Below are 17,247 nucleotides of genomic sequence, written 5' to 3' on the forward strand. Positions count from 1 at the left end.
AAATTATAATTTGCTTTTTTTTTATTACGTATTTTATTTCTTTGTAGAGATGGTCTCACCATCTTGTTCAAGCTGGTCTCAAGCGATCCTCTGGCCTTACGGGCGGGAGCCACCATGCCCGGCCATGAATATAATGTGTTTATTCATTCCTTTATGGTTTCTGATTTTTTACTCCTAAATAATGTAGTAACCTGTGCTACATTGTATTTTTTATATGTTCATTTACTCCATGGAATACTTTTTAAATAACAGTAAAATGACAAAAGCAATGGCTATTTTTTCATGAACTTTTAAAAATACAGAAAACAGACAAAATTAGTGCCATGTGTAATACTACTTCAACTTAACGTTAACATTTTAGATTATGTCTTTTTTTTTTTAATATGTATGCATAGACAATATTACTGGGTTTTTGTTTGTTTGTTTGTTTGTTTTTTTCCCAAGAGACATTGTGATCATATTCTTTTATACCTTGTTGGGTTTTTTATTTACCATGGTAAAAATCCATTTGAGTAAGCATTCTTGAGTGATTTCGCACTGTGGCTTCACACAGTTGTGCCATAATTGAAGCTGCTTTTGGTCTTGTTCTGGTGAAGCAGTGTAGCACACACTCTGACTTTCTAAGGAAGTGTAGTGTTCCCTTGATGAATCTGGAGGGAGATCATTGAACTCGGTGTGTGAGGTACTATGGTCTGTCTTTTCAAACTTGGGGTAACTAGGCATCTGCAACTACCAGTCATGTATTTTGTAACCCACTGGTCCGGGTGTGTCCTGATTGCTGAGGCTAGACGGATCCATCAGGGCTTAGACAGTTAGTGAGGGTCCTGGGAGTAGGCGAAGGAGAGTCCAATTAGTGTGTGGAGCTGCTGGGAATTGTGTAGTTGGCAGAGATTTGAGCAGGTAAAGCTTCCGATGTTGACCGAGTACAAGTACTAAGATCACGGCACATCCTCTGAAAGGAAGTCAGATATATGGGACTGTCCAGGAGATCCGGGAGATAGTGCGATGGTGGCATAGCTCTTTCTCACCTGACACTTTTTATGCTTACTCAGAGTACTAATACCAAGTATTGAGACTGATACAGAGTAATATTTGAATTGAGATATTCCTAGAAAGATAGGTCAACATGGCTCTTCATCAAGAATGACTTCGAGTTCCTTGCCTAGTGCTCAGCTGGCTTCATGTTGGGGTTGAGGCTGGGTCCAGAGGTAGGATAAGATTTGGAAGGCTACCGGACAGGAAAGAAGCCCACCAAGCTGGTATTGACCCCAGAGTGTCTCCCAGGCCCCACCTTATTTTAGCATTCTTTTGAATTGAGTTTCAGAGGTGATTCAGTAGTAAACGTATGGGGAGAAGAATTAGAAAAACCCATCTCTTTTTTTTTTTTGAGACGGAGTCTCGCTCTGTCGCCCAGGCTGGAGTGCAGTGGCCGGATCTCAGCTCACTGCAAGCTCCGCCTCCTGGGTTTACGCCATTCTCCTGCCTCAGCCTCCCGAGTAGCTGGGACTACAGGCGCCTGCCACCTTGCCCGGCTAGTTTTTTATATTTTTTAGTAGAGACGGGGTTTCACCGTGTTAGCCAGGATGGTCTCGATCTCCTGACCTCGTGATCCGCCCGTCTCGGCCTCCCAAAGTGCTGGGATTACAGGCTTGAGCCACCGCGCCCGGCCAACCCATCTCTTTTTAAGCACTCACCATTCTTAAACATCTAAATTGTTTTACAACAGAGTCGGCAAACCTTTCTAGCATTTCTAAAAGATGGCAGTTTCTTGGAGACCACATCTTTGCAAGACAGTATTTTCAATATAAAATAGCCCCCAAACCAAACCTTTAAACATAAAGGGCAAGTGGGTAGACTTAATATTCTTTTTGTGTCAAGTATACTTAATGTAATCTAGTTGCTTGTGAAGTAGTAAAATAGTAAAATAGTAATAGCTCCTACTATTTTGTACACTGACTATATGTGCTCAGCCTCTGTGCTTGGATCTGACATCACTATCTCATTTCCTTCTCTCAGCAGTTCTGGAAAGAGGACCTACCATGGGTGTGCTTTGCCCAGGGTCACAGAAGTCACTGCATCAGAGCAGGGATTCACCCCAAGTCTAAAAACTCAAGAGCTCCCGCACTTAGGGGTTCACTTTACTAATCATCTAACCTCATTTATTACGCTTAAGGCTTTTTCTCAGCTGACTTGACTTTGTTTTAGGTCATTCTTTTTTATGCCAGCACTGTTTGAAAGTGTATGTCAAGTGGTTAGCGCCACATTTGGTCTTCGAAAGGGAGAAGCATGCAGTTAAAATGTAATGTACATGATGGAATACGGAGAATCAGTTTGTTTCCCCCCCTTTCTCCCATCTAGGAGACCTCCATGGACTGCAGCAAAATTAAAAATAAAGCACAGACAACAGAATTATTCTTCATTGAGAGTTTAATATGCGTTTCTTATTATACTATTAGAACAGTCTGTAGGCTCTGTTCTTGAGGTCATCAACACACGTTCTGGTTATTCTAGAGCTAGGAGCTCTTCTGGTTGCTAACTTTCAGTTATAAGAAGATGAAAGACAAAACTAGACTTATGTATTTCAGTAGTTTGCTCTTTAATTTTTCCCTCACTCTTAGTTTCAGGCGACCTCCAAGAAGGGTATCAGTCGACTGGATAAACAGATGAGAAAGTTCACAGATATCAGGAAAAAAAGCAGATCTGCCCACGCAGTGAAAATCAGCATTGAGGGCAACAAAATGCCATTGTGACCTTGCCTGGAATGTGTCCCCGTCTCTACTCTGAGAAATGCGCAATGGACTCTTTGGAGAAAGAAGATATTTTAAAACATTTTTAGTGTGTCTGTCAATGGTTCCGTGTGTATCAAATGTTGTCATAGGACTCGCATTTCTCTCAGTTATATTTAAAACTGTTTGTTGTGTACTTCGTACAGAGGAATACTAGTCATACTTCTATAAACTTTACACAATAAAATTTCATTCTCATTTCGGGGGGCTGTCTCTTCATTTCTTAGAGGATGCATTCTTAATAGGGGCAAAGATTGTTTCTCATTGTGTGGGAACAAACCTTACGATATTACAGGGGTTTGTGACCTTTAGAGGTTCAATCCTGCCTGATCGTGGTATAATGAGGAATTTATCTGGCCTTTGCCCCTGGTTGCTGGCAAGGAATGTCTAAAACCCTTGTGGTTTCCTGAGTGATAGAGTGTCTCTGTTATGCTAATGAGGTGACTGTGTGGTGGGTTTTAGGATGTAGGCTGGTAACCAGAAACCTACTACAGAGGGACCTGAGAGATTGAGACACAGTCAGTGACCTGTTTGATGTAGTCACCCATGCCTGCAAAATGGGACCTGATGAGGAGCTCTGGACCCCACAGTTCAATGAAGCTTCTTGGTTGGTGAAGGCATTGGTGTGCTGGGAGGGAAAGGATTCCCCTCTCTGGGGACAGGGGCACAGAAGCTCTGCCTTCCCTCCCAGACCTTCCCCGATGTATCCCTTCATTTGACTGGCCCTCCTAATTCATATCTTCTATAGTAAAACTAATCATAGTGTTTTCTAGGGAAGCATAGTGCTTTCCTGAGTTCTGTCAGTCATTTTAGCAAGTTCTTAAACCTGAGAGGTTTATGGGAACCCCAAATTTGTAGCTGGTCAGAAGTGACAGTAGCCTGGGTACCCCACTTGTGGCTTGCATCTGAAGTGAGGGCAGTATTGTGGAGGATTGATGCGTTAAACCTGTGCAGTCTGATGCCAGCTCTGGGCGTTTCGTATCAGAATTGAATTGCAGTACCTCAGTTGGGGTGGAAATGTAATGCCAACAAAATCTTATTAATGTGTTTCTCTTACTTGGGATAATTATTTTGATTTTCATTTTTCTCTGGGATGGGGGCTTATAACAGAAAAGATCAAGAAATACTACTGTCACCGGGCGCAGTGGCTCAAGCCTGTAATCCCAGCACTTTGGGAGGCCGAGACAAGCAGAATCACGAGGTCAGGAGATCGAGATCATCCTGGCTAACACGGTGAAACCCCGTTTCTACTAAAAAATACAAAAAACTAGCCGGGCAAGGTGGCGGTGCCTGTAGTCCCAGCTACTCGGGAGGCTGAGGCAGGAGAATGGCGTAAACCCGGGAGGCGGAACTTGCAGTGAGCTGAGATCCGGCCACTGCACTCGAGCCTGGGCTACAGAGTGAGACTCCGTCTCAAAAAAAAAAAAAAAAAATACTACTGTCTTCAAGGAAATATGGACATAACTGAAAATCACTATGCCAAAAGCTTAGAGCAGTTGAGCAGTTAGGGGAGAGAGAAAAATTATAGCTTGTGGCTGTTTCTTGTTGCTCTATTTTGTGATACTCTTACTATTTTAATAGTCTCTATAGACTTAATTATGAGAGGTCTCTTAAGGTCAAGATGATGAGGCCCAAGAACATTTTATCAACTAGATGATTTTAATTACAGAAATCCTACTCTCATACCGATTGGCACCTTGATCTTCAGAAACACATAAAACTACTTTTGGCCACAAAGACTTTTGAACAGCTAAAATAATGAAGTGTATGTACTAAAACACTGCTCACAAGAAACTCAAACTTTACTTTCAACAAACGCAGAAGCACAGTAGGATGTAGTGCTTTGTAAAAAGCAGGTACATAAAGCCTTTAGAAGGTAATAGCTAACCACTAGATGGAGACAGAAACTTTAAGCTTTTCTGTAGTGTTTTATACAAATACCCTCAAAAAACTTGAGAAGGAAAAAGCACAGACATCTAGTGAAGCCTTACATTGATCATTACAAAACAAATTTGAAACAAAGACAAAGGTTGTATTTAAGAAAGATTTGTAAGTTATTTATATGATTTTGTCATGTAATGGGGTCAGCTCCAATTACCTGAAAATTTCACTATTACAGGGTAAAACTTACAATGTTGGCAAATAATAACGTTTTAAACCATACCTGGGGAATTCAAGATGGTAAGAGATTCTCCTGTACTGTGTTTGAAGGAAAAAGTTAGTTTCTATATAAATGATCCTTGGTGTTGGTTTTATGGCAGCTCAAACCTAGCTGGCCAGAAAATCTTTAAATTTTGAAAATATTTCCAATTTACAGTAGTTGCAAAAATAGTAAATAAACTCTGGTATACTCACTGATATTTACCAAGTGTTAAGGTTTTGCCACATCATTGACTCTATCATCTTGTATATACATAGAACTATTTTTGCAGGCTCATGAGAGTAACTTGCCGACAACTTGTCCCTTGAGCCCCAAATACTTAAGCATATTTCTTCCAAGAACATAGACTTTAGTTTTGTCCCAGAATTGATGATACTAATTTTGACAACTTGGATATAATGATACAGAGTTGTGAAGGGGTTTGTTTGTTTTTTAAGAGATGGGTTCTTGCTATGTCGCCCAGGCTGAAGTGCAGTGGTGTGATCATAGTTCCCTGCAGCCTTGAACTCCCAGGCTCAAGCAATCCTCCTGCCTCAGTCTCCTCCCAAGTGGCTGGGACTGTAGGCACACACTGTCGTGCTTGGCTTTTCTTCTTCCTCTTGCTCTTCCTCCTCTTCCTCTTTCTCTTCTTCCTCCTCTTCCTCTTCCTCCTCTTCCTCTTTCTCTTCTTCCTCTTCCTCTTCTTCCTCTCCTTCTTCCTCTTCTTCCTCTTCTTCTTCCTCTTCCTGTTCTTCCTCTTCTTCCTCTTCCTCTTCTTCCTCTTCCTGTTCTTCCTCTTCTTCCTCTTCTTCCTCTTCTTCCTCTTCTGGTTTTAAGATTTACTATCTTAAACAGTTTTATTGCTCAGTGGCATTGAGTATGTTCACAGTGTACAACCATCACCACCATTCATCTTCAGAAATCTTTTCATCTTGCAAAATTTTAACTCTACCCATCAGAGAAGTCCCCTTTTTTCCTCCCCCAAGCTCTTGGCAACCAACATTCTACTTTCTGTCTCTGACAAGTTGTCTGTTCTAGGTACCTCATATAAGTGGAATCATACATTTGTCTTTTTGCGACTGTCTTATTTCACTTGGTATAATGTCCTCAAGGTTTGTCCATGTGTCCAAATTTCCTTGCATTTTAAGGTTGAATAATATTCCAGTTTGTGTATGTACCACATTCTGTTTGTCCATTCATCTGTCAGTGGACACTTGGGTTGCCTCCACCTTTGGCCATTGTGAATAATGCTGCTGTGATCATGGGTGTACAAGTATTTGCTCAAGACCTTTTTCTTCACTTCTAGAAACTATTAAAAAAGAACCTCCCTGTTTGTTTTTTTTTTCAATTCTTTTGGTTATATACCTAGAAGTAGAATTGCTAGATTATATGGTAATTCCATTTTAAATTTTTTTAGAAAGTGCCATACATACACTTTCCATAGGGGCTGCACAATTTTGTATTCACACCAATAATACACAAGAGTTCCAATTTCTCCATATGCTTGCTAACACTTGTTATTTTTATTTTTTGATGGTAGCCATCTTAAGTGATGTGAAGTGGTATCTTGTGATTTTAGTTTGTATTTCCCTAATGATAGTGATGTAGAGCATCTTTTAATGTGCTTTTTGACCATTTATATATCTTCCTTGGAGAAATGTCTATTCAAGTCATTTGCCAAGTTTTAGATTGGGTTGTTTGGTGTGAGTTGTAGGAGTGCTTTGTGTATTCGTGTTAATGCTTTATCAGCTATATGATTTGCAAATATTTTATTTCTTTAGATTGCCTTTTCACTCTGTTGATTGTGTTCTTTGATGCACACATTATTTAAATTTTGCTGTATCTCACTTTTTTCTTTTATTGCCGTGTTTTTGGTGTCATACCAAAAAAATTATTGCCAAATTCAATATTACGAAGCTTTTACCCTATAATTTTGTAACTTTAGCTCTTACGTTTAGGTCTCTCATCCATTTCTAGTTAATTTTTTTGTATATTGTGTAAAATAAGGTTCCAACTTTATCCATTTGCATATAGATATCAAGTTTCCCTAGCAACATTTACTGAAAACAAAAAACTTACTTTCCCCATGGAATGGTCTTGGCCGCCTTGTCAAAAATCATTTGACCGTATGTGCAAGAGTTGATTTCTGGACTTTGTTCTTTTCCATTTGTCTGTATGTTGCAATATAGAACTGTCTGTGTGTCTGTCCCCACTATGACGCTGTTTTGATTACTGTAGCTTTGTAGTAAATTCTGAAGTCAGGACGTGTGAGTCTTCCAACTTTGTTGTTTTTCAAGATTGTTTTGGCTATTTGAGATTTCATGTGAATTTTAAAATGGATTTTTCTGTATATGCAGTAAACATAATTGGTATTTTGTTAGGAATTGCATTGAATCTGTAGAGGTGCTCTGGGTAGTACTGACTTAACGATATTAAGTCTTTGAATCATGAACATAGAATATCTTCATTTACTGGTGTCTTCTTTAATTTCCTTAATGTTTTGTAGTCTTCTTTTCCTTTTTTCCTTTTCTTTTTCTTTCTTTACTTTCTTTTCATTCTTCTTTTTGATTCAGATTCTCACTTTGTTGTCCAGGCTTGTCTCAAACTCCTGGCTTCAAGCAGTCTTCCCACCTCAGCTTTCCAAGTAGCTAGGACTACAGGTGTGTGCCACCATGCCTGGATAATTTTTTTTGTAGAGTTGAGGTCTTGCTATGTTGCCCAGGCTGCTCTTCAACTCCTGGCCTCAAGCGATCCTCCTGCTTTGGCCTCCAAAGTGCTAGGATTGCAGATGTGAGCCACCATGCATGGACTGTAGTTTTCAATGTACAAGTCTTTCGCCTCCTTGGTTAGCTATATTCCTAAGTATTTTATTCTAATTGATGCTGTCATAAATTGAATTATTTTCATAAGTTCCTTTTAGGATTGTTCATTGTTAACATGTAAAAATGCAACTGATTTTTGTGTTGATTTTTGCATCCTGCAGCTTTTCTGAATTTGTTTATTCTAACAGTTTTGTTTGGTTTTGGAGGTGTTTTGTGTACTCTCTGGGCTCATGTAATATCATGTTGTCTGCAAACAGATAATTTAATTTCTTTCCAGTTTGGATGCCTTTTTAATTTCTTTTTTATGCCTAATTGTTCTGGCTAAGATTTCCAGTACTACGTTGAATAGATGTGGTAAAAGTGGGCATTCTTTTCTTGTTTCTGATAAAAAGCTTTCAGTCTTTCACCATTGAGTATGATATTAGCTGTGGGCTTTTCATATATGACATTTATTATGTTGAACTTCCTTCTGTCCCTTGTTTGTAGAGTTTTGTTTTGTTTTTTTAAATCATGAAATGGTGTTGAATTTTGTCAAATGCCTTTTCTTCATCAATTGAGATGATCATGAGTTGTTTTCTTCATTCTGTTAATGTGGTATATTATATTGATTGATTTATATTTGTTGTTGAACCATCCTTGCATTTTGGGAATAAATCCTTCATGGTCATGGTGCATAATTCTTTTAGTGTGCTCTTGAATTTTGTTTGCTAGTATTTTGTTGAGGATTTTTGCAACATATTTATTAGGGATATTGGTCTTTAGTTTTAGTGCCTTTGGTTTTGGTATCAGGGTAATACTGACTTCATAGTTTGGAGTTTGGAAGTGTTTCTGGGTAACACTGACTTCATAGTTTGGAGTTTGGAAGTGTTTCTCTTCAATTTTTTGAAGTATGAGGAAGATTGGTATTTGTTGTTTTTTAAATGTTTGGTGGAGCTCACCAGTAAGGCCATCTGGTCCTGAACTTTTGTTCATTGGGAGTTTCCTTACTAGTTACAGATCTGTTCAGATTTTTATTTTTTCATGATTCAGAGTTGGTAGGTTGTGTTTCCAGGAATTTAATTTGTCCATTTTGTCTAGTTTATCCAATTTGATGGCTTACAGTTGTTCATAGTACTGTTTTATAATCCTTTTTGTCTCTGTAAAATGGGTCATAATGTCCCCCCATTTGAGTCGTCTCTTTTTCTTCACCTAGCTAAAAGTTGGTCAATTTCGTTGATCTTTTTGAAGAACCAACTCTTGGTTTCTTTGGGGTTTTTTCTCTTTTTTGTATTCTCTGTTATGTTTATCTCTGCTCTAATCTTTATTATTTATTTCCTTTTGCTTGCTTTGTGTTTAGTTTGTTCTTGTTCTTTAAGATATAAAATTAGGTTGCTGATTTGAGATCTTAAAATTTGAGCATTTGTAGATACAAATTTCTTTCAGCATTGCTTTTGCTTCATCCCATAAGCTTTGGTGTTTTTATCTTCATTTGTCTCAAGTTATTTTCTTATTTCCCTTGTGACTTCTTCCTTGACCCATTGGTTGTTTGAGAATGTACCATTTGATTTCCACGTATTTGTAGATTTTATGGTTTTCTTTCTGCTATGGATTTCTAATTTTATTCCGTTGTGATTAGAAAGATACTTTATATAATTTCAGTCTTTTCAAATGTTTTAAGACTTACTTGTGGCCTAATAGCCTGTCCCAGAGAATGTTCCATATACTCTTGAGGAATATGTGTATTCTGCTTATTGTTGGGTGGTATGCTTTTTGTATATCTGTTAGGTCCAAATGGCCTATCACGTTGTTCAAGTCCTCTTTTTGAGACGGTTTCACTTCTGTCACCCAGGGTGGAGTGAAGTGGTGCGATCTTGGCCCACTGCAACCTCCGCCTCCCAGGCTCAAGTGATTCTCCTGCCTTAGCCTTTCAAGTAGCTGGGACTATAGGCGTGCGCCACTGTGCCTGCCTAATTTTTTGTATTTTTAGTAGAGATGGGGGTGGTTTTACCATGTCGCCCAGGCTGGTCTTGAACTCCTAGGCTCAAGCAATCCACCCGTCTCAGCCTCCCGCAGTGCTGAGATTACAAGGGTGAGCCACAGCGCCCAGCCTCTGTTTCTTTTTTGATCTTGTCTCTTGCTTTTCTATCAGTTATTGAAAGTGGGATGTTGAAGCCTACTGTTACAGAGTCATCTATTTCTCCCTTCAGTTCTGTCAGTGTTTGTTCATATAGTTAGAAGCTGTTATGTTTTGGGGGGGGGAGGAGTGTGTGTGTATGTGTATATGTGTGTGCGCGTATATAAATATATGTAATTGTTATATCTAATTGGTGAATTGACCCTTTTTAAAATATATAATGTTCTTTGTCTTTTGTACTGGTTTTTGACTTACAGTCTATTTTATCTGATATTAGTATAGCCACCCCTACTCTCTTCATCACTATTTGCATGGAATATCTTTTTCTGTCCTTTCTTTGTCAACCTGTGTGCGCTTAGATCTAAAGTGAGTCTCTTGTAGACAGTGTATAGATGGATTCTTTTTTTAAAAAATTCATTCTGTCAGTCTGTCTTGATTTGGGAGTTAATTTACATTTAAAGTAATTACTGATGGGGAAGGACTTACTATTGGCCATTTTGTTGTTTTCTGTATCTCTTATAGGCTCTTTTTTGTCCCTCATTTACTCCCTTACTGTCTTTCTTTGAGTTCAGTTGATTTTTTCTTTTTTCTTTTTCTTTTTCTTTTTTTTTTTTTTGAGATGGAGTCTCACTGTGTCACCCAGACTGGAGTGCAGTGGTGCAATCTCGGCTCACTGCAACCTCTGCCTCCCAGGTTCAAGCAATTCCTCTGCCTTAGCCTCCTGAGTAGCTGGGACTACAGGCACGCACCACCACGCCCGCCTGGCTAATTTTTGTTTCACCATATTGGCCAGGCTGGTCTCGAACTCCTGACCTTGTGATCGCCCGCCTCAACCTCCCGAAGTGCTGGGATTACAGGTGTGAACCACTGCGCCCAGCGAGTTCAGTTGATTTTTTATAGTGGCATGTTTAGTTCCCTTCTCACTTCCTTTTGTGTATATTCTGTAGCTATTTCCTTTGTGTTACCATGAGACTTACATAAAACATCCTAATGTTATAACAACCTGTTTTAAACTGCTAACTTTAATTGCATATGAAAGACGTCCTTTACAGCTCCATCTCTACTTTATGTTATTGCTGTCACAAATTACGCCTTTATATATTGTGTACCCACTAGCAAAGATTTATAGTTTTTTATGCTTTTCTATTTTAGGTCCTGTAAAATAATTAGGGGAGTTACAAACCAAAATTGCAATAATACTGGTTTTTATATTTGTCTATGTGTTTACCTTGAAAGGAAAAATGTATATTTTTATACAGTCGTTGAGTTACTGTCTAGTGTTGTTTCCTTACAACCTGAGGGAAGGACTCCCTTTAACATTTCTTGCAGGGTAGGTCTAGTGGTAATTCCTTCAGCTTTTGTTTATTTAGGGATATCTTAGTTTCTCCCTTGATTTTGAAGGATAGTTTTACCAGATACAGAATTCTTGGCTGGGCGCGGTGGCTCACACCTATAATCCCAGCACTCTGGGAGCCTGAGACAAGCTGATCGCTTGAGCTTAGGAGTTTGAGACCAGCCTGGGCAACATGGCAAAACTCCATCTTTACAAAACAATAGAAAAATTAGCTGGATGTGGTGGCTCATGCCTGTAGTCCCAGCTGCTCAGGAGACTGAGGTGGGAGGATCCCTTGACTACAGAAGGTTGAAGCTGCAGTGGGCTGAAATCACACCACTGTACTCTAGCCTGGGTGACAGAGTGAGACCCTGTCTCAAAAAAAAAAAAAAGAAAAAAGAAAGAAAAACAATCGGTTTACAGGTTTTTCTTTCATCACTTTAAATATATCATCCTGTTGCCTTCTAACTGCAGAGTTTCTGCGGAGATTGTCCTGGTGGGGTAGAGAGAGACTACTAGTAAAGTACTGTAGATTTTTGGAAGGCATTGGTAACCACTGTCTATAAACCAACTCTTCCCCATCTGCCTGTGTACTGTTCCTCTCAGACAGGCAGAAATTACTGACTCAAACTCCATACTGTCTCTGTGACCTTCCCCTATCGCAGCAGCAGAAGTCCTCTGACGTACGATTCCTCCTGAAGCAGCTAGAGTGTAGTTTCGAGTGACGTAGATGTCTATTACTTGTATATTAAACGATTAGAGAGATGTTTGATAAGTTCTAAGAGGCAGGATTACCCAGTGCTATCATGTGCTAGAAATGTTGCAAAAATACCTGAGCCTAGGTCTCAAGTTGGCTGACTGTACTATTAAGCTACAGACATGCACTTCCTATGTTCATCAGTTTTTCAGTTAGCAATAATCACTCCTCGAGTAAACCTCATTGTCTATGATACTGCCACTGCGCAAAGCTCGTCCATCAGTTTTTGAAGAAAGGGGAGTACGTCGCAGGATTACCTGTGTGCCTTGTTTTAAGCAAGCTCGACACATAAAAGTCATGGTTTCACCAAAACTTGAAGGTTATTGTTTGGTACGAGATTCAGCAGAAGACTTTAAAAGCATTTTTGTTACCTTAAAGAAGGACTCGAATTACAAAGTTTGAAGAAGCAACTAGTAAAAACACCACTCACGTTAGAAGAAGAGGGTTTGGGTCTGTTCTCCCGAAGACTGATTCTTACAAAACCCAGGGTCCTGGGCCCAAAGGTTCTTTCTGTGGCATAACTGCTTAAAAATGCGAGAGGAGGGACTCAGGACGTGTCAGTCCCAAGGACAGACAGCTAGATATCCTTTGGTTCTACTTGACTGGGTAGCAGTGGGCGAGGCTTTAGGGAAAACACTTTGTAAATGTTATTATGATGGCATGTAAAGGCACAGGATTGGCAATAAAGGGACCTGGAGTTTGGTCTCCAGTATGAGAGGATTTCTTTCGGGCAACGGATGATATTGCCACACAGTCAGGAGAGGGGATGAGCCTGGTCTTTGAGTTTGCAGGGGGAGTGATTTATTTGTAATTCTTTATTTTATGATGTTTGTGCAAGAAGTTAAGTATTTTGGCTAGAGATAGCATGGAAATAGAGTGAGTTCCCCAGACCAGTTCTATGTAAGACCAGCAGAGAAGGTTAGGTCAGTGAGCACTGGTGTTTCAAAGGGCTCTCTCCTGGAAGTCAATCAATGTAGTCATGAGTAGGAATTCCAAGCTGGCCTCTACTAAAAACCAGATCAGGGAAAAAGTAGGGCCCAGGTCAAAGAGACTGTGAGCTCCTAGGGGCAGGGACCAGGTCTGTCTGATTGTCTCTATTCGGCTTATTGAACTGAACTAACATATAGCACTTGTCATTTAACATCAATTATAATTCTGTGAGATACTTGCATCTTAGATGAGGAAAATGGCCCAGAGAAACCAACGTGCCTCCCATCTACTGAGTGGCTGAGCCAGAATTCAAGCTCAGGTCTCCTGATTCCAGATCCCGTGTGCCTTCCTGACCACTGTAGCAGCCAGATCTTTTCTTTTTTTTTTTGAGATGGAGTTTCACTCTTGTTGCCCAGGCTGGAGTGCAATGGCGCGATCTCGGCTCACCACAACCTCCGCCTCCTGGGTTCAAGCAATTCTCCTGCCTCAGCCTCCCTAGTAGCTGGCATTACAGGCATGCGCCACCACGCCCAGCTAATTTTGTATTTTTAGTAGAGACGGGGTTTCTCCGTATTGGTCAGGCTGGTCTCAAACTCCTGAGCTCAGGTGATCCGCCTGCCTTGGCCTCCCAAAGTGCTGGGATTACAGGCGTGAGCCGCCGTGCCCGGCCTCAGCTAGATCTTTTCTATGTGGAGTATGCAATAGCTTTTATTCAGATTTTTCATTCCTTGGCTTTCATTTTCTGATTTTTCCTAATTATTGCTATTTTGTTTTTATTGAGGAAATCAGAGAGAAAGCTATGAGATAGTTAAAGCCTGCTAAGGGTTTATTGAGACTATAATGATGTTCAATATGAAATAAGAACCAACTACACTAGAATTGCAGCATAATCATACCTTAGAGTTACTACAAGATTAATTTGGAATCGAATTTATCTTATAGTAATGAATTTTCTTTTTTAAAGCTTTTTAGAGCAAAACCTAATCAATAGCATAAGGGACCAAACCTATGTCAATCCCATAGCATAAGTGGCATATAAGGAATATCCTGTGCATTTCTCTACAGAAAGGGAAAGGAAGCAGAACTGACTTTGTGCCTCCCAGGTGTGGGGTCCCAGGTGCTGGGTCTTACTCTGACCTTTACAACTATTACCCTCAAGTTTTCCAACAAGTGGTCATCATTACCTTTTTATAAGTGGGAAAAATAGGTTTAAAGTCAATGGCTACCCAGAGTCACACAGTAAATAGCAAGCAATTCATGGATCTAAACTAAATTATTTCTGCCTCCAATGCTCTCAGTTATGCTGTGGTGTTTTCTGGATGAAGTACTAAGATTTAAATATATTCTTAAAAGTTTTGTGTTGAACCTTAAGTTGGACTTGTTAAACTTGTACCATCTGAAATGAACACCTGTATCCATTCTCTTTCAGGTTTTGCTGTTACTGCTCAATGTAATCACACCTCGAAGAAGGAATGAAAAACCGTGGGGTGTTGATAAAGCTCATATCCTGTGGAAGAACTGCAGCGGGTCCCAGCTGAGTGGGAGATGGGATTCAGCAGTACTGGTACATAGTGAGGCAATAATCCTCCTCAGACATCGCATTCGCTGATTTTTATTGGCGCTGGGGATCCTGGGAGAAAGTCGGGAACTTTGTCACTCTTGGCTTTGATTACTGACAGGCCTGATGTGCTGGAGTGGCCCAGGCAGAGGCCCACTTGCAGAGACTATGGGAGCCTCAAGAGAAAATCTACCATAAGAGAAGGACCAGTCTGACAGCAAGCCCAGCTTCCCAAGAAGATAGAAGGCTGGAGACAAGCTGCTGTCCAGGTATGTCCTGAACCAGCCAACTTGAAGGTAAGTTGGCTCCCTGGGAAGAGAAGGGCTATAGGTAAGAACTAAAAGCTGTGTCCATAGACACTAACATGGAGTTCAAAAAATGTTGCTGTGGAACAGCCCCTCTCATCTGAACCCGGAGAGCATGTTCTCACCTCCCAAGAGTAGTGTCTTGTATTGAGGCACAGTGGTACCCTTCTGGATCCACAGGCAAGGCCCCATGGAGTCTCAGAATAATGATAAATCCTCTGGATGACCTAGGGGCTGGTTAGGTGAGTGGAGCGCCCTGCTGTGGTGTGCCTGTGGGACCACTGGAGCCTGAAGCTGCCAAGGCATGACTTGACCAGCCCCGGCAACTGGTGTAGGATCATACAACCATGCACACACCCCCAGGATTCCTAGAAATACTAGGGGGAAAAGGATTTTCCTGGAACTGGGGCTTTCTACCTTTGCACAGGTGAGAACTCAAACCATTGAGATTTAGATATTAATGTACAACAACTTCATTTGTACTCGTTAAGACTGGTAAGACTAGGGCTTTTCCTTTCTGCTGCATTTTGACATAGGTAGGAGGACAGGATTTTCAAGATGCCCAAGAAAGTAATCAAGCAGTAATCATGCGCATCTTCAAGAAGGAATGGTGGAGCCCCACATGACCCACGGTCTGCACCCCACAGGACCCCACCCCACTGCCTCTCCAACCTCATTCTCCTAGCACACCAGCCAGGGCCCCCGCTGGCTGGCCGGCCTCCCATGCAGCACGCTGTCCCCTCAGGGCCTCTACACTTGGCTTCTCCCTTGATCTGGGTTGTGCTCTTCCCTATCTTCCCACCCTCTAATGTCCATGCGCCTTCTCCCCCACTTTCTTCAGCTCTCTGTTCAGACGTCACCTTTTCTGTGAGGCCTTCCCTGACCTAATATAAACAGCAACAAGGTCAGGCGCGGTGGCTCACGCCTGTAACCCCAGCACTTTGGGAGGCCAAGGAAGGTGGATCACCTGAGGTCAGGAGTTTGAGACCAGCCTGGCCAACATGGCAAAACCCCATCTCTACTAAAAATACCAAAAAAATTAGCCGGGTATGGTGGCGGGCGCCTGCAATCCCAGCTACTTGGGAGGCTGAGGCCAGAGAATCACTCGAACCTGAGAGGCAAAGGTTGGAGTGAGCTGAGATTGCACCATCGCACTCCAGCCTGGGTGACAGAGTCAGACTCCATCTCAAAAAAAAAAAAAAAAAAAAAAAGCAGCAACTGCTTCTTGCCTTGTTACCCCTAATCTGGTTTATTTTTTCCCAAAGCACTTTGCATTATCTAGTATACTATCCATGTAGCTGTTTATTGAGTGTATCCTCCTCATTAGAATGGGAGCTCCATGAGGGCAAGAACTCCCTCTGTTTATTCACAGATGTAGCCCCAGCAGCCAGAATATTGTCTGTCACACAGCACACGTTCAGTGCATTTCATTAATGAATGATCATACTTCCTCCCTTTTTTGTTCATTAATTCAGTGAACACTGAGCTCTGCTAAGTGATGGATGCTACTGAATAGCAGAGAACCGAAGATGAACAAGATAGCCTCTGCCCTTAAGAAGGTCACAGTGTGAGGAGGGAGGCAGAATGGTGCCTAACTATAAATGCAGTGTGGTAGATTTCACTGGGGACACAGCTGGAGGAGATCGGGGAAAGCTTCGTGGAGGAGGTGCTGTCGAGTTGACTCATGAAGGGTGAGGAAAATTATGATGTCTGAACATTTATTGAGTGCTTACCATCTCTCTGCTAAGCAACTTAAATATAGCCTTATTTAACGCCGTGAACAGGTGTATAACATAAGTACTGATACTACTTTTACCTTAGGGTTGAAGAAGCAGGCTCAGAAAGGACTGAGGTTTGGAGCTCCCACTGGTGGAGCTAAGATTCAGACCTGGTTCTTCCTCGTTTCACATCTCATGCTTTAACCATGTGCTGGGCAGACAACAAAGGAAATCAGAGCAGAAGAAATAATCCATCTCAAAAATGGAAACTTCATGGTGTGTATTTAGGGAACCGCAGGAATTCCAGGGAAGAGATGAGGCGGGAGTCCACCTCACTCAGAAGGTGAGATTTAGGCTATAGGTATTTCATCCCTCTGCCTCCTGATTCCTTCCTCCTTCCAGGATAGCTTGCTTTTGTTACCATTATCGGGCGTCTGAATATGCTTTGATCTGAAGAAAGAATTCTATGATTGAAGCAAGGGATGGGCCATGTGGTTGTAGTAGCCCAGATGGGAGGGGGGTCCTTGAGTAGGACAGTAACTGGAGTAACTGGGAAAATGAAGGGGAGATGACGGATAGGGAGGACCTTCAGAGACAGGACTGCTAGGACTTGACTGCCATTGGCTGTTAGAGAGGCAGGAGGCTAGGCCTGGGTGAGTGGTGGAGGAACAGTGCCCATAACAGAACACCGTGTATGAGAACGTTCCATGGGAGTGGGAGATGAAACGTCAGGAAGGTTTGGAGCCCCTGTGGCTCACTGAGCCAGGGAGATGCCCCATACTGAT

The 17,247-nt window shown here is 41.3% G+C and overlaps 1 protein-coding gene and 1 non-coding gene across 21 annotated transcripts in view; one reads left to right on the forward strand and one right to left on the reverse strand.

Moving 5' to 3' along the window:
- Positions 1-17,247, forward strand: part of IWS1 (interacts with SUPT6H, CTD assembly factor 1) — a 107,069-nt gene that overhangs the window by 43,896 nt on the left and 45,926 nt on the right. For 9 of the 20 annotated variants that reach the window (XM_077956777.1, XM_077956776.1, XM_077956773.1 and 6 more), the window contains one exon: positions 2,619-2,984. Coding sequence is in view for 13 of the 20 variants with exons in the window: in XM_015109846.3 (XP_014965332.2) it covers positions 2,619-2,750 (132 nt within the window). In the remaining 7 variants the exon portion in view is untranslated. Of the gene's footprint in view, positions 1-2,618; positions 2,985-14,310; positions 14,446-14,560; positions 14,709-16,219; positions 16,436-16,565; positions 16,806-17,247 lie in introns of those variants that run through there. The other 11 variants (XM_015109845.3, XM_028830617.2, XM_077956767.1 and 8 more) reach the window with 2 other exon arrangements.
- LOC114671671 (U4 spliceosomal RNA) lies at positions 12,026-12,164 on the reverse strand. Its single transcript, XR_013402350.1, has one exon. It is a non-coding gene; the product is annotated as a U4 spliceosomal RNA (small nuclear RNA).

The sequence above is a fragment of the Macaca mulatta genome, chromosome 12 (assembly GCF_049350105.2).
Source record: "Macaca mulatta isolate MMU2019108-1 chromosome 12, T2T-MMU8v2.0, whole genome shotgun sequence".
Lineage (NCBI taxonomy): Eukaryota > Metazoa > Chordata > Mammalia > Primates > Cercopithecidae > Macaca > Macaca mulatta.